Source organism: Egretta garzetta, unplaced genomic scaffold (assembly GCF_000687185.1).
Source record: "Egretta garzetta isolate BGI_Z169 unplaced genomic scaffold, ASM68718v1 scaffold220, whole genome shotgun sequence".
Taxonomy (NCBI): Eukaryota; Metazoa; Chordata; class Aves; order Pelecaniformes; family Ardeidae; genus Egretta; species Egretta garzetta.
The window spans coordinates 477,815-491,137 of NW_009258414.1; the positions used below are offsets into that span (position 1 = coordinate 477,815).

At 49.1% G+C, this 13,323-nt stretch overlaps 1 protein-coding gene across 1 annotated transcript in view; it reads right to left on the reverse strand.

The window, feature by feature from the left end:
- Positions 1-283: 283 nt before the first annotated feature.
- Positions 284-13,323, reverse strand: part of GPC3 (glypican 3) — a 156,519-nt gene continuing 143,479 nt past the window's right edge. The window contains exon 8 of the mRNA XM_035898793.1: positions 284-459. Within this exon, the coding sequence (XP_035754686.1) occupies positions 284-459 (176 nt within the window). The remainder of the gene's footprint in view (positions 460-13,323) is intronic.

Below are 13,323 nucleotides of genomic sequence, written 5' to 3' on the forward strand. Positions count from 1 at the left end.
GAGACCTCAGTCTTCAAAAACTGCGAGGAACACAATTTATATTTCAACCTTCTTATATTAAACAGGATTATCTTTAAAAAGCACTGTTACATATTTACTAGTTTACCATGAACAAACGCTTTTTGGTTGGGTTTTTGTGTGAAGATACCGTATTTTTTTATAAAACTGACTCAAGTCATTTGCCCTGTCTTTGGAAATGTGCATATATTTTAGAAGAGGTTCCGAATGTCTTCCTCGTTAAAAAGAGGCATGGAGAGACACCGAGCGATGCCACCGGCACCGCTCACGGCTGGTGGCCCAAGAGCAGCAGCAGGACCAGGGCGACAGCAGCAGCAGGGCCAGGGCGGGGGGCTGTGCTCCCGGGGTCGCTGCTGGGGACCGCAGCACCGTCTTTGCTTTGCTGATTCAGAAGCTGCTTGTTTGCAGAGGTGTCGTCTATATCCAGGTCATACGCCAGCTCTGAAAGCAGAAGGAGAGAGGTGGTTAATAGCAGGCGGTGCACGCCGGCATCCCAACGCGCGGCACATCCAGCCTCCACCAGCACTGGGGTCCCCGGGGCAGCCCGTGCCCGTGGCTGGGGACAGCTGGGTCCAAGTGCGATCGAAAGCATCATGGCAAGGGTGGATGGTCCAGAAGAGCTCAGCAAACATCTTGTCGGTCCTGCACCCAGCCCCAGTGAGCCTCCCAGTACACTACACCAAACCTTTTGCTTGGAAAGACTAAACAATCACAAGTATAAGGTGCCCCAGCAAGAAAACAAGAGATATGGGAATCTGGCTTACTGGAGAGCTACTCCCACAGAAAATCAGCTGAGCTTCAGAGCGGGTGATTAGCAATGCAAATCGTGTCTGCTCCCCAGACACCACAAGGATGCGTGCAGGAGCGAGGAAATCCAGGCGAGCACAAACAGTCCCCCCAAACCCAGAGGCAGCACAAGGCCTTGCTCGCCAAATACCTCCTGGTTTGAGGACCCGAGGAGCTCTGCATTTCTGCATTACTGCAGTCTTACATAAGTGTGTGCAAAATATGCTCCTTACAGCACTTTCAACACATCCACCCCATCCCCTGTCCACCTCATCAAAGCGCTGGAGAGCGAGGAATGTGAATGGATCACGCACCCCAGGCATGCTGGTGTTGCAACACAGAGGCTTTGAGATGAACCACATGGGAGCTCCAACACAAGAAAATGTCCAGTATAAAAGTTTTGATAGCCCTGGCAGAGGAGCATGACATTAATGGGGAAAAGCCTTATGGCAACCCATCACTGACTGCAAAGGACCTGATGAGCAGTAAGTCACAGTCACCCTTGTCTCCCTGGGACAGGGAAGAATAACAATGTCCAAATAGACAATGTGGAGAGGCAAGAAACCAGCAATTCTCAGGGCTGAGAACAAAAACTAAAAGGTGTTTTAAGATGCCATTAGCCAGATCCACCTGGGACATTTGTACCTGCTGAGGATCTGGACCAAGAGGGTGCACCCATGTTTAACTCAAGGCAATGGAACCCTCGCTCCTCTTCTCATACCATCTCCTGGGGTCCAGATTTCTCACCCAGATGGGAATCAGTTAAGCCTGTTCATCTCATCCCCAGAGCCTGGCCTTTGGAAGTGGAGGAAGCTGGTGGTTTCCATCAGAAGAGACCCTGGCTCAAGCCTTTCACAAGCCCTCGTGGATGACCAGCATACAGACGGGTTTGGATCATCCCACCCCACCCCTGAGAAAGAATCCAAGAGGCTGAATAAACACTCCAGCTAAAAAACACTGCATCAATCCAATGAGCACCATTGCCAAGGCAAACAGGCGGTATTTCTTAATCAAAAATACCCAAACACTGCAAAACAAAAGCATAACAATGTAGGCATGACAAGTGAGTCAGCCCAGGCCATCAAAGAGGGTCAAAAATGGCTGAACATGAGCAGATATCCACGCGCACAAAGGGCCAGGTGCAAGCAAAACCCCCTTGGTAAACTGGCTTCTCCAGGAGATTCCCATAGATACCAGGATTCACAGAATCACAGAATCACAGAATCGTAAGGGTTGGAAGGGACCTCAGGAGATCATCCTCTTCTCCGTAACTTTCCTGCTTTTCTTCTTAAGGTTATAGGTATGCTGCTGTCCTCCAGAGCTGCACGCCCACAGGCAGAGCAGGAAGGAAAAGGTGCCACCATGACGGGGATGCACCAGGAGGCCAGCTCTGCCCGGCCCGCGCCATTTTCCAAGCACAGAAAGAAGTCGTCCCTCTGGCACAAGGGATGCTCGGGCTCCGGGGCAGTCTGGCAGCAGCCTGGCTGCACCATCTTATTTTCCCAAGCTCTTTTCTGCAGAATAATTGAAGGGATTTGAGTTACTGAAATCACAGCAGATTATTTTGCAGTTGGTTGTTTTACACAAGACTCCTCAGCCGGTTCAATGTCCCATCGGGACAACGATGGCCTGCCCTGCTGTGTTTTGGAAGGTGTTTCCACACACCTCAAAGACTCCGAAAGCCTAAAAGATGCCCCATGGGGTCACATCAGGCACCTGCGTGATCCAGACCAGCAATCTGCAGCCGATCAGCAGAGCTTTTGGAGCAGAATATTCTCTTATTGGACACCATATCAGAACTAAAAAAATCCATGCGAGCCGAGTAACTACTCTTGCCTTCAGTTTAGAAAAGCAATTTGAAACAAAAGCATTTCAGGAAGGCTCTTAACAGCACAAAGGGTTTTGATGTTCCCATTTAAGTCTCATTCTGCGATGCTGTAATTTATGAGATGCGAGTTCCTGCGCGGTTCGCAATGCAGCAGCTGAGTTGTGTTCAGCCAAAGTGCACCAAAACGATCATTTCAGACATATTCTTTTACATGGGAAATTTCCAAATTCTGGGGTTTCACCTCAACTTGAGTAAGGGTAGTTTTTTTAAATCGTGGCATTTCACCCAAATGGGAATGGTGGTTCTCTCACCCACCCTCTTTGACCAAATTAAAGAGAAGGGAACAGAAACGCTCTTGACACCAGAGATTCGAGAGCTATTTTCCTAGCCTTGTTTAACTGCTTCAGATGTTTAGTGCTTGGGTGTGCCGTTGGTTTTCACTGTTCCTTTCATTGTTTCCTTCTCTGGGCTTATTCGTGCCCAATTGTATTTTTAGGCTTGCTGGATTTAGCCATGCGTCTTTTATCTTGTATTAATAATGGATCTGTAACTCTTGCGAATTCTTTTCACTTAACTTCTACTGACCTTTGGTACATAGGAGGAAAGGAAAATAAAAAGTGTTAGCCTCGAGCAGACCAGGGGCAGCTGATAACCAGGTCCAGGCAATAACAATGTTAAAAATATATAATAATAATAATAATAATAATAACAACAACAACAAGAATAATTCAAATCCAGGAATCCAAATTAGCAAATGTTCCTAAGCAGGTGCCCCTCAAGAGGGCTTCATTGCAGTTTCCAGCCTTCGTTAGGATCCCTGGTTAGTCCGGGTCACCGCTGCATCCCGGCACCTCCTGCTCCCACAGCCGCCGGGATAGAAGGAGCCCCAGCACCAGGGACGGAGCTGCAGGGTGGCTGGTGGGGTGACAGAAACTAACCCCCACATACGCCATTTCAGCTGCTTTTGCCCAAAACTCTTCCTCTATGCTGCAAAATAACCCACGAGAAGCTGCTCCTCTGCCTCCCCGCTCCCCAGCATCTCTTGCAAGCGTCTCCACTGCCCCAGCCCTGATCACTCGCTTGATTTGCAACAGTTTGTGCTACAGAGTGGCCCTCTGGCCTGCAAAAGCTTTTTTTTTTTTTGGGGGGGGGGAGACTAGGAAAATCTGTTTCTGTTTATAATCAGTCGGAGTCCAGAGGGTATTACCAACAATCTACGCTAATTACATATTCAGTCTTCACTCATTTTGGCCCCTCTTGTCCTCTGGGCTGCGGATTAGATAATCCCCTTAAAATAATAGTCAATCATTAGCTCTGCTTTTTTTTTTTTTTTCCCCTGCATGCAAGCAGAGCAAGCGTGCCGCGCTGTTTCCCGGAGTCCTTACGCAGCTGGTGAAAGGTCTCCAGCCGAACACAAGCCGGTCCCTCCGGAAGCATCTTTTGTAACAAAAGCCCCTCTAACACAAAGCTGCAGCGCTTCGCTCCCAGGATGGCAAAAGCTTCAATGGTCCCGCAGCGTGGATGACAAAACCGGCCCCCAGCTCTAAAACACGTGCTTTCTGCACCCGCAAAATGAAGCGTGGATTAGGACTAGAATTAGGCATTCTGGCCCTGCGCAAGCTTATCGGGCAGGAGTCATTAAAAAAAGCTCTTCTTGCTGAACCACTAGCTTTGGAGACAGCTACAAAAGATGGTTGAAGCAGGGGGAGGTTGGGTTCGAGTTGGTGTAATAAGTCCCAGGGCAGCTGGCGCAGAAGCTGGGAGGATGAGCACCAGCACGCAGCAGCGTTTCGGCAGGCATTCCCGCGCCAAATCTACCGCTGCCTACCGAAACACCCCTTTTCACCCCTGAAAGGGCAACACAGGCTTAAGCAAACAACTGACAGCAAATGCCTCTCCGGCAAATGACCTCCAAGAGGACGGTGCCCGGCTGCCACCGGCTGGCTCGGCTGCTGCCCGGAGCCCGGAGCCAGGGAATGTCATCTCATAGGCAGGCATCTGGGCTGCCCGCCTGCCAAGCCTGTCCCGGCAGATGGCTCCAGAGATGGACCTAATATAGTAACAGAGTCGTAATTGATGGCCATGCCTGACAACCACTTCGTGGTGTCACTCGATAGCCCTGCTGGTGCCCCGTGCAGTGGCAACGGGTGCGAAGGAGATTCCCCCACGGGCAAAAGCGTCAAGCCTAACGCAGCGTGTTCACCAAACGAGGCTGTCGAGTGGGCCAAAGCACTTGCGGAGACGTGGTGATGGCCCTTGTTTGCAAATGATGGAAACTCTGTGGTGTGAAGGGACTAGGAAATGGTTCATGACCATGTGTTTCCAATAAGCACAAAACACATCAAGTAGAAATGTCAGAGACAAGTAGGGCAGCTTGGCAAGCTCCTGCAGCTCTCGTGGTCAGTTGTGAGCATTTGCCTGCGCATGTCCTTTGTCTAGGAAAGCACATGCTACCATTGCCAACAAAAATTACAATCTCTGGGGTACGTTGTTTAATTTTTTTTAGGCGGCAAGCCTCATCAGTGTGGGGCACAAGCTGCCAACAGATGCAGTAGAGTCTGGCTGTCTCCAAAGCAAGACTAGGTTTCTTAAAGAGAGCGTTGTTTGAGTCAAGCCCAAGCTGTTGACTCATTACAAGACAAAGCCTACGAGCCTGTAATCCCACAGATCAGACTGCCTGACTCTGGCTCCCAACTCTCGCCACCTCTGCAGCACCAACCACTTCACTCTCACAGGTGTTTGCACCTGAAATCTAGAAGAACAGTCCAATTTCATCCCAAACTCTTCCTGTTGGAACACCAAAAGCTCTTCTCACCTCAGCCTCTAGCTACCTGGCTTTCTCATGCAAGCAGCGCATCCTACAAACACACCTCTGCATCCACAAAGACAACACCTGAACCCATCCATGGAGTTCCACAGCCATGACTGCATGGAGGGAGCCAGGATCCCCAACCCTCTGTTTCTCCAAAACACCTTAAACTCTTCCAAACACCTTAGCCAAGCATGGTTTCATCTCACCAGGGAGGTTTTGCCCTCTGGCTTATTACCACTAAAATCCTGGAGCACCAACAGGTTCGCCAGTTGCCTTCTTGCGCAACTAGCTGCAACAGCCCAGCCGTAGGTGCGGCCGCGCCAGCGCGTAATTAAAGCGCTGAGCCGGGGCTGGCCGCGATGCTTGTGTTGGCACGGCTGCGAGATCACCAAGATGGATGTGCAGCATGTGCATGGTCTTGTGCCTCTGCTTTTCCACCTCCTCCGCAGCAATTTAAGGAGGTGCGGCTCTTGGCAATACGGATTTGGAAAAAAAAGAAGAAAAAAATCCAGTTCAACGCCATCCCGCTGCCGTTGGCAACGCGGCCCAGGGAACCCAATGAGGCTCAGCAGTGAGCGGTAAAACCGACTTCCTGGGCAGAAACCCAAGGGAATCGGGTTTGGGATTCCTGATTTGCAAACCAAGACTTTTCCCCCGCTCGCCTCTTCAACACCTCCCGGCTGCTGGCGTGCCGCTGACGGCCCGCAGCACGCAGCCTGCAGTGCATGTTCACAAGTGACCCGAGGACCGCAGGCACCACCACAAAACCAGCACGGATTCAGGGGAAGCTCCCCTGGGACTGAAGCAATCGTGAGGGCAGCAACCAGATTGTTTTGGGGAGACCAAGTCATCCAGCACGGGGAGGTGTGGAAGCTCCAGCTCAGCCCCACACCAGGGGGTGCAACCAGGTGCTGCTCAGGCTACAGGAGGCAATCGGCCATAAGCTCTGTGAGGCAGCCAGTATGTGCACCCCAGCTCCCCAGCACTACCACAAAAGTCTCATCCATGGATGTCCTCAAGCTTTCAATGGGGCAAAGGGACAAAACACTCCCAAAAACCCAACACACCACATGGCACGGGCAGGGGGCTGCACCATGACCCCAATTCAAGCGACTACCCCGCCACCCTACCTTGGCCAGAGGCTGGTGGCGAGAAAGGGTTATCATTTATGACCTGGGCCTATGTTTACATTGAAAACGTACTCATTAAATTCCTCTTTGCTCCTTGGTGTGCTGTGGATTTACCCTGAAGAGAATTTGGCGTCTGCCATCGCATTAATCATTTTCCCTTTGGCAGCAAGTGAAAGAGTTTCTGAACTGTACTCGCAGAGTGGAGCCACAAAAACGTGTTTAGCAAAAGACACTCATGTAATCTATTAAAAATTAACAAATCTCATTAGCATTATTAATTGGAAGTGCTGGAGTCCTTGTACTTTGATGATGAAGCAGCATGCCCCGGTCTGATATCCAGCTGCACTGTCCAGAAAAAAATTGCTGCTACCTAAAGGAACTAGGAGAGAACTGAAAAACAGGGAGATAAACATGGACAGCCAAATGCATCTACAAAGGCAGGAGTCAAGAGGCAAAAAGAGGAAAAACTGGAAATGGAATGGAAGTGAAGTGATTTATGAGGCAGCAATACAGGACTGGGTCAAGCAATGTTCCTCCGGATCCCTCATGTATCTCAGCCCACCCAGATGTGGAGTCACCCTCTTCCTCTTTGGAGACCTTCAAGGTCTAAACCCACAAAGCAATCCCTTCTGATCACTCTGCTGTCACCTGAGACATCTCAGGACAGTCCTTATTTTGGCAGGTAACATTCCCAGTGACAACAGAGCAGAATGAAAAGCTTCAAATTTCCTCTAATGACCAAACCCATCATCATCACACCAAACCGAAATTTTCTCCTTCGTCTTTGCTCCCCCAAAAACTCTATGCTACAGCACGACCAGGATGGGCATCTCTTGCTTGCTATCTGCTGGCCTTCAACTCTCCAAGCTCAGGACATTTAATGACATTCATGCGCTAGCAAGACCTGCCAAGACACAGTCCTGAGGGGAACAGCAATGGTCCCTGCCTTCCAGATGCCAGCTGCTAAAAGCAGCCCTCAAGGCAGAAGGATGTTTCTCAATGCTTGATCTGAAAACCCATCGTGGTGTTACGGCACCCAGAAACATCTGACATCTTCCTTTGTGACTCACTGCTTGTGGGAACCAGACTTGAACAGGGCCCAGGCCATGGAGACTGGAGTTCGTGGCACTCATGCTTCAAGTAGGCAACCAGAAACATGCCTCTTCAATCAGAAGGGACCAGGACTTTGTGCAACGTCTACACTTAGTCAGAAATCCCTGGACATCTATCATTCCCTTATTCTTGTAAGGAAAAGAAAAATCAAAGGTGGCCAGTGTTTTGCTCCTTGAGTACGTGCATAAAGAAAGCACCTGAGCAGTGCTCACAGCCCAGGGATCAAACTGACAGAGACTCCACCAGGCTACAACTCATGATGCCAAAGAAGATATCTGGATTTCAGGTCATAACCCAAGAATTTGGGTTGGGCACGGACATACCTGCTCAGCCCATGGGTAGAGCCAGCAGGTAGGCTCAGGCACAGCAGTTCACACACATCTGCTCAGCCTGTCTCCGCTCCCGGAGAAGCTGCCTGAGAAAACTTGCTTTTGTCAAGCATTGGAACGGGCTGCCCAGGGAAGTGGTCAAGTGCCCATCCCTGGAGGTATTTAAAAGACGGGTAGACGAGGTGCTTAGGGCCAGGGTTTAGTGGTGGGATGGCAGAGTTAGGTTAAGGGTTGGACTTGATGATCTTAAAGGTCATTTCCAACCTAAATGATTCTATGATTCTAGGTTTTGTGCTTTTACACTGCCTGGGATCACCGGCATGGATGGAGAGCAAGCTCCCCCGGATCATGCTGGGGGAACATTTGCAGAGCATGGATTGAGGCGAGAGCCCTGGCCAGGTGAAGGGAGCCAAGAGGTTACAGCACTGCCTGGCTTTTTTAATTGCGTTAAGCTGCTAAAATAAATAAATACATAAATAAATAAATAACCCCCCTGGCTCTGCATTAAAACAACATTAAAGGGACTTCAGCCTATAAAAATGGGGTACTGTGGGAGGTCCTGGGAAACATCACCATACCTGACCTTCCCATTTTACATAGAAAAAGAAGGGTTGGGTTCATAAGCTGGAACTTTTTAACAGCTTCAGGTAATGTTCCCCGCACTGTGTGCTGGAAGCAGCCTTGGGAACAGCCACTGTAGTCTGAAACCAGGACCTGGTTTTGCACTGCCTTCTGCACGGCTGCAGAGAAAGACCCAAATTAAACCCAGTTGCTTACCAGGCGCGCATAACGTCTGTTGCAAAACCGGGGCTAATTCCTGCACCCTGCCTCCCTCCCAGACTGAGAGCAAACCCCAGTCCCAAAACATCACTGGAACGAGAGCGCCAAAAGATAGAGCTGGGTGGTGGCAGCAGCTCCGACGGGAAACCTGGCGTCATCCCAGCTGAGCACCAGGACCCTGCAGCTGTGGTGCTCGGGCTGTGCCGGATGCATCCCATCACACTTGCTCTTTCCTGGGGGTCAAGGGGCTCCTCATCATGTTTGGGGACCCATGGCTGGGACCACGGTGGAGCTCAAGAAGACTACCTTGGCTGTCCCCGCCCCAGGAGGAGGGAGCAAGGGAGGGAGGGGAGCAGCCCCGGGCTCCTGCCCAGCACCTCCCCTGGTCAGCTTCGATGTGCAGCCATGGAGGGTACCGGGGGTGGGGCCACACAGCTCATGTGGGAGCATCCAAATTTCTCGGGGGACACACGTATGGGCCCAGAGAGTAGGTATGGGCTGAGCAGTAGAACAAGGAGGTGACAATGCGAGAGGACTCTGAGATCCAAGTCCATGGATGCCTCTCCCTCCACCCTATCTGTAGCACTCATGGCTCAGTCTCAGGCATGTCACAATCACAGTGGAAAAACAAAATAAAAAGGCTACGTAATCCAGTTTGTAAATCTCTTGGAATATACAAAATCCTCTCTAAAACGGATTACAGAGATTAGAGATAAAAGTTTCCTGGAAATCAAGAATTGCATTTCAGCCTCTCCCACCCTCCCAGAAAATGGAAAAAGGATGAGCCTGTGCCCCACACCACCCCACCGCACTCCTCCCCGGCCATCACCCCGGCCTCGGGGAGCAACAGCAGCTCCCTCCAGCCTCTGGAAACAGCACAGCTGTTTCTACCTGATTTTGCCCTAAACACTATTTTGGGGCATTATCTGCTGCATTTACCTGAGCCTGTGGGCAACGGGTTCAGTGGTAGGAAACCTGCCTGCATCAGGGGGAGGAGGAGATGCCTGCCAGCCTCCTGCACGCTTTTGGGTCCATCCCTGTTCTGAACAGGCTCTGCGGGACCGTGCAATGTGCCGCCCCGGTTTTGGAAGCTGCAGGAGCTGTGCCCAGCCCTGTGGGTGCCCAGCAGAAAAACGTCCTCTTCAATCAGGGTGGTCTTCCAAAAATCAAGATGTTTCACTTGGCTGTGCCAATGGTGACAATATTATCAACAGGAGAAAGTCCAAACACGAATGTGCCAGTTATATAAAAATATTTAGCAGCCATGCCATTATTATTGCAATAGATTAAAATCATCATTTTGTTTAATATTTTGACCCAAGTGTCCACAGTCAATGGTGGCAGAACAATTTTCTGTTGCGAATTTTTATTTCGCGAGAGGTTTTGTGCTTTCATTCTTATTTGGAACAACAAAAAAAGAGATTGCAATATTAGCATTCCCGGCAGAGCACGCATTCAAGTTCCTGACCTGTTATTGCTCAAGGACTTCTGCAGCTGCAGATGCCTGCTGGAGCTACAGTTAGGTCACTTTGAATGATGCTCATAGAATAAGGATCAAAACTCTTACAGCTTGATCAAAAGGACATTTTATGAACATTGCAGCCCGAGTTAAGTGCTGATGTGAATACTCACATTCGCCCTTACATTCGCTCAGCTCAGTGCTAATAAAATTAACACCCTTTTAAATAACGCACTCAGTTTTTATTTGTTTCATGGTTTTGTGCCTTATGACTTTGAAAACATATCCTCAAAACCTTTCCATCACTCTGGGAAAGCCTAGCCGCGTTAGGATCTGGAAATCAACTTCTTCTCCAGAGGAATAAGGGGGGTTGCTGCTTTAGGTTGTTGCTCCACCTGCCTTAACCTGAATTTATCCGCTGAAGGTTGTTTTTTTTTCCCCACAAAAGAGGGTAACACAGTCAGACTTTCTTTTCCCAGTAGGAATTACTACCAGTAAACAAACAACTAAAAACCGACCTATAAGCCCCAGCAGCATCAAGGCTCCTTTGGAAAGAGACAACAGAAAAAAAACAAAGCAGGGAAAAACTCAGCCTCTTTTCTGCATTTCACTTGCACATTAGAGGCAAAATGAACTTACCAGTCCAGGACAGGGGACGTCTTATTGGCGCAATACAGCCAGTTAACTGTTCTTTAGAGATATTCATCTCAAAAGCCAGAACAGAAAGAGCATTTTCCCCCCTTTTATTTATTTATCTTTTTTTGTGCCAACTCACCTTAGCTGAAAAGCACATTGAGATTGTAATTATGGGAAGGCCTCATCTAGTAGATTTGTAAACTCAGCTATCGGCTTGAATTACTGGAATTAGCAAGGCTAATTTAATGTCACTGTTCAAAATAGCTCAGATTTGGAATTTCTTAATGGCCTTAGGAGAAGGAGTCTTTATGCATACTGCAATCTAGGCTTCATTCTTAGACTAAATTCCTTCTCATAGATTTTGTGAATGCCCTGTTTTGTAGCCAACACAAACTCTGTCCAGTAAAATAATGTAAGGACTCAGAATGAAAAGAGATTAGCTGTTCCCTGCTCCTGTTATTTTAAAGCAGAAATAACTTTGGCTTCTACTGATTCATAGACAAAGCTTGAAATGCAAAGCATGCTCAACTCCAGATTCAGCATGAAAAGGACCTTAAAATATTCCCGAGTGCAAGTAATGGACTTATTAGAGGGATGAAAAGAGGCACTTTTCACAGAACCCCAAGCTCTTTAGTCCTGTCATATCAATAATCTTGCTTAAGAATTTCATTCTATTTACATTTCTTTCCCTTCCAAATATCCTGCCTGACTCCTATGAAATACAACATTTACGCTTTTAAAGCCTTAATTTATTTTTGTTAATGCTCGGTGGCAAGTGGTGTAAAATGTCTGCAGATCACCCAAAGCGTGAGCGGAGTGCGACGGCATCAGGACAGCCCGTGACAGGGAATAATTCCGTAGGACGCGCAGTTTTACACCTGACAATTGATAAATGAGGAGGCAATTTTAAAGACTTGGTTAAAAGCATCTTCTTTAAATAATGACAGTTGATTGTGCTGGAACTCAACGTACCTGCAATCTGTTTTCCTCTCTTTTATGTTTAACACCCACAAAACCAATGCTGACAGTGAGGAAAAAAAAGCTTTACACATATCAGGAAGGAAATCTGCCTGCCTGTCCTTAAGCTACCAAAAGATACTAATTTTTTCACCCAGTTTGCTTAGTCTTTGCAGAATGGTTTAATCTAAAACCAACACTAAACAACTAGTGGCGATTTTCTCTCTTTGTTTGACGAAATGGCTGAAAACCAAAGGTATTTCAGGAACACATTACGAAAGCCTGTGTAGAAACACCAGGAAAGCAGATGGAGATGTCTCCTTGTTAAGGAGCAAGGGGAGATTTTTCTCTCCACTTGACTCCGTGTCCCTGTAATGATTTGCACTGGTCAGGGAGCATCACAGCATGGAGGGGGCAGAAGTTGCGTTGGGCTACATCTGCCCATGGTCCTCTCCAAGACAGCACTGGCAGAGACCAAAAATCCCCAAAACACCGCAACAGGACCAGCGGCCATCCCGGGATCGCCGTGCACGGCACATGGTAGCAGCCAGTGATGATTTTCACAGACCCAACCGTGCGGTTTCGCTCTGGAAAGGCAAAGCACAGTGATTGCACGCTGCCTTTCACCCAAGGGTCTGAAAGCGCACTGCAGGCATTAATTACGCCCTCTGCTTTGCAGAGATTAATTAAGCACGGAAGCCCCATGGTTCCCAAGAGCAAGCTTCCGTTCACTAATGGCTAAAACTGAGCCAAGGTTGCAAAAAGGCTTTGCAAGCACTGATGGGTGAGCTGGGAAAAGCACCTCTGAGTGCCCTGAGATGCTCTGCAATGGCAGCCTCCTCCTCCTGGGATGCTTTTAATTCCTCTGGACAGGTCCCAGCAAGTGCCCCTGTGAAGGTTTTGCTCTGAAAACACTCTTTATGGCAAGGTATGGAAACAAGAGACATTAGGGAGCAGGGAGAGTGAGGAGCTGTCCCATCTGTCCCACAGCCATCTTTCAGAGCACCCGCACAGGCCCTATTTCTAAGGACAGCCCAGCACGCCTCTGATGCTAGCAGGTCGTTTTTTGTAATGATGAACTTGCGGCCCCGATGAGATATCCCGTGTTGGTCCACCAAGCAGCAACAGAAGCTCCTCAAATCATCCTCGTTGCTTCCTTGTGTGCTGCTGGCTGTCAGGCTGCTGTGTCCCCCCTCCCCGGGTGGGACAGGCTGTAGAAGATCACCAGGCTGCCTTTTTCTTCCTGTCCTCCCAGCCCATCCAGCTCTGCCAGTGGAGCCACAGGAAGACACCCTGACATGTGCAGCTGCTTTGAGATGCTCCAGAAACCACCCTCACCACAGGACTTGCAGAGCTGGCATCCTTCGCTGGGTCAAAGCCACACGCATCGCACGGGACATTGTGCAGCCTCAGTCGCTCCGGAGGCCTCCAGTGATGCTCAAGGAAAGCTGCAGGGAGAGGCAGGGGGTGGAGGC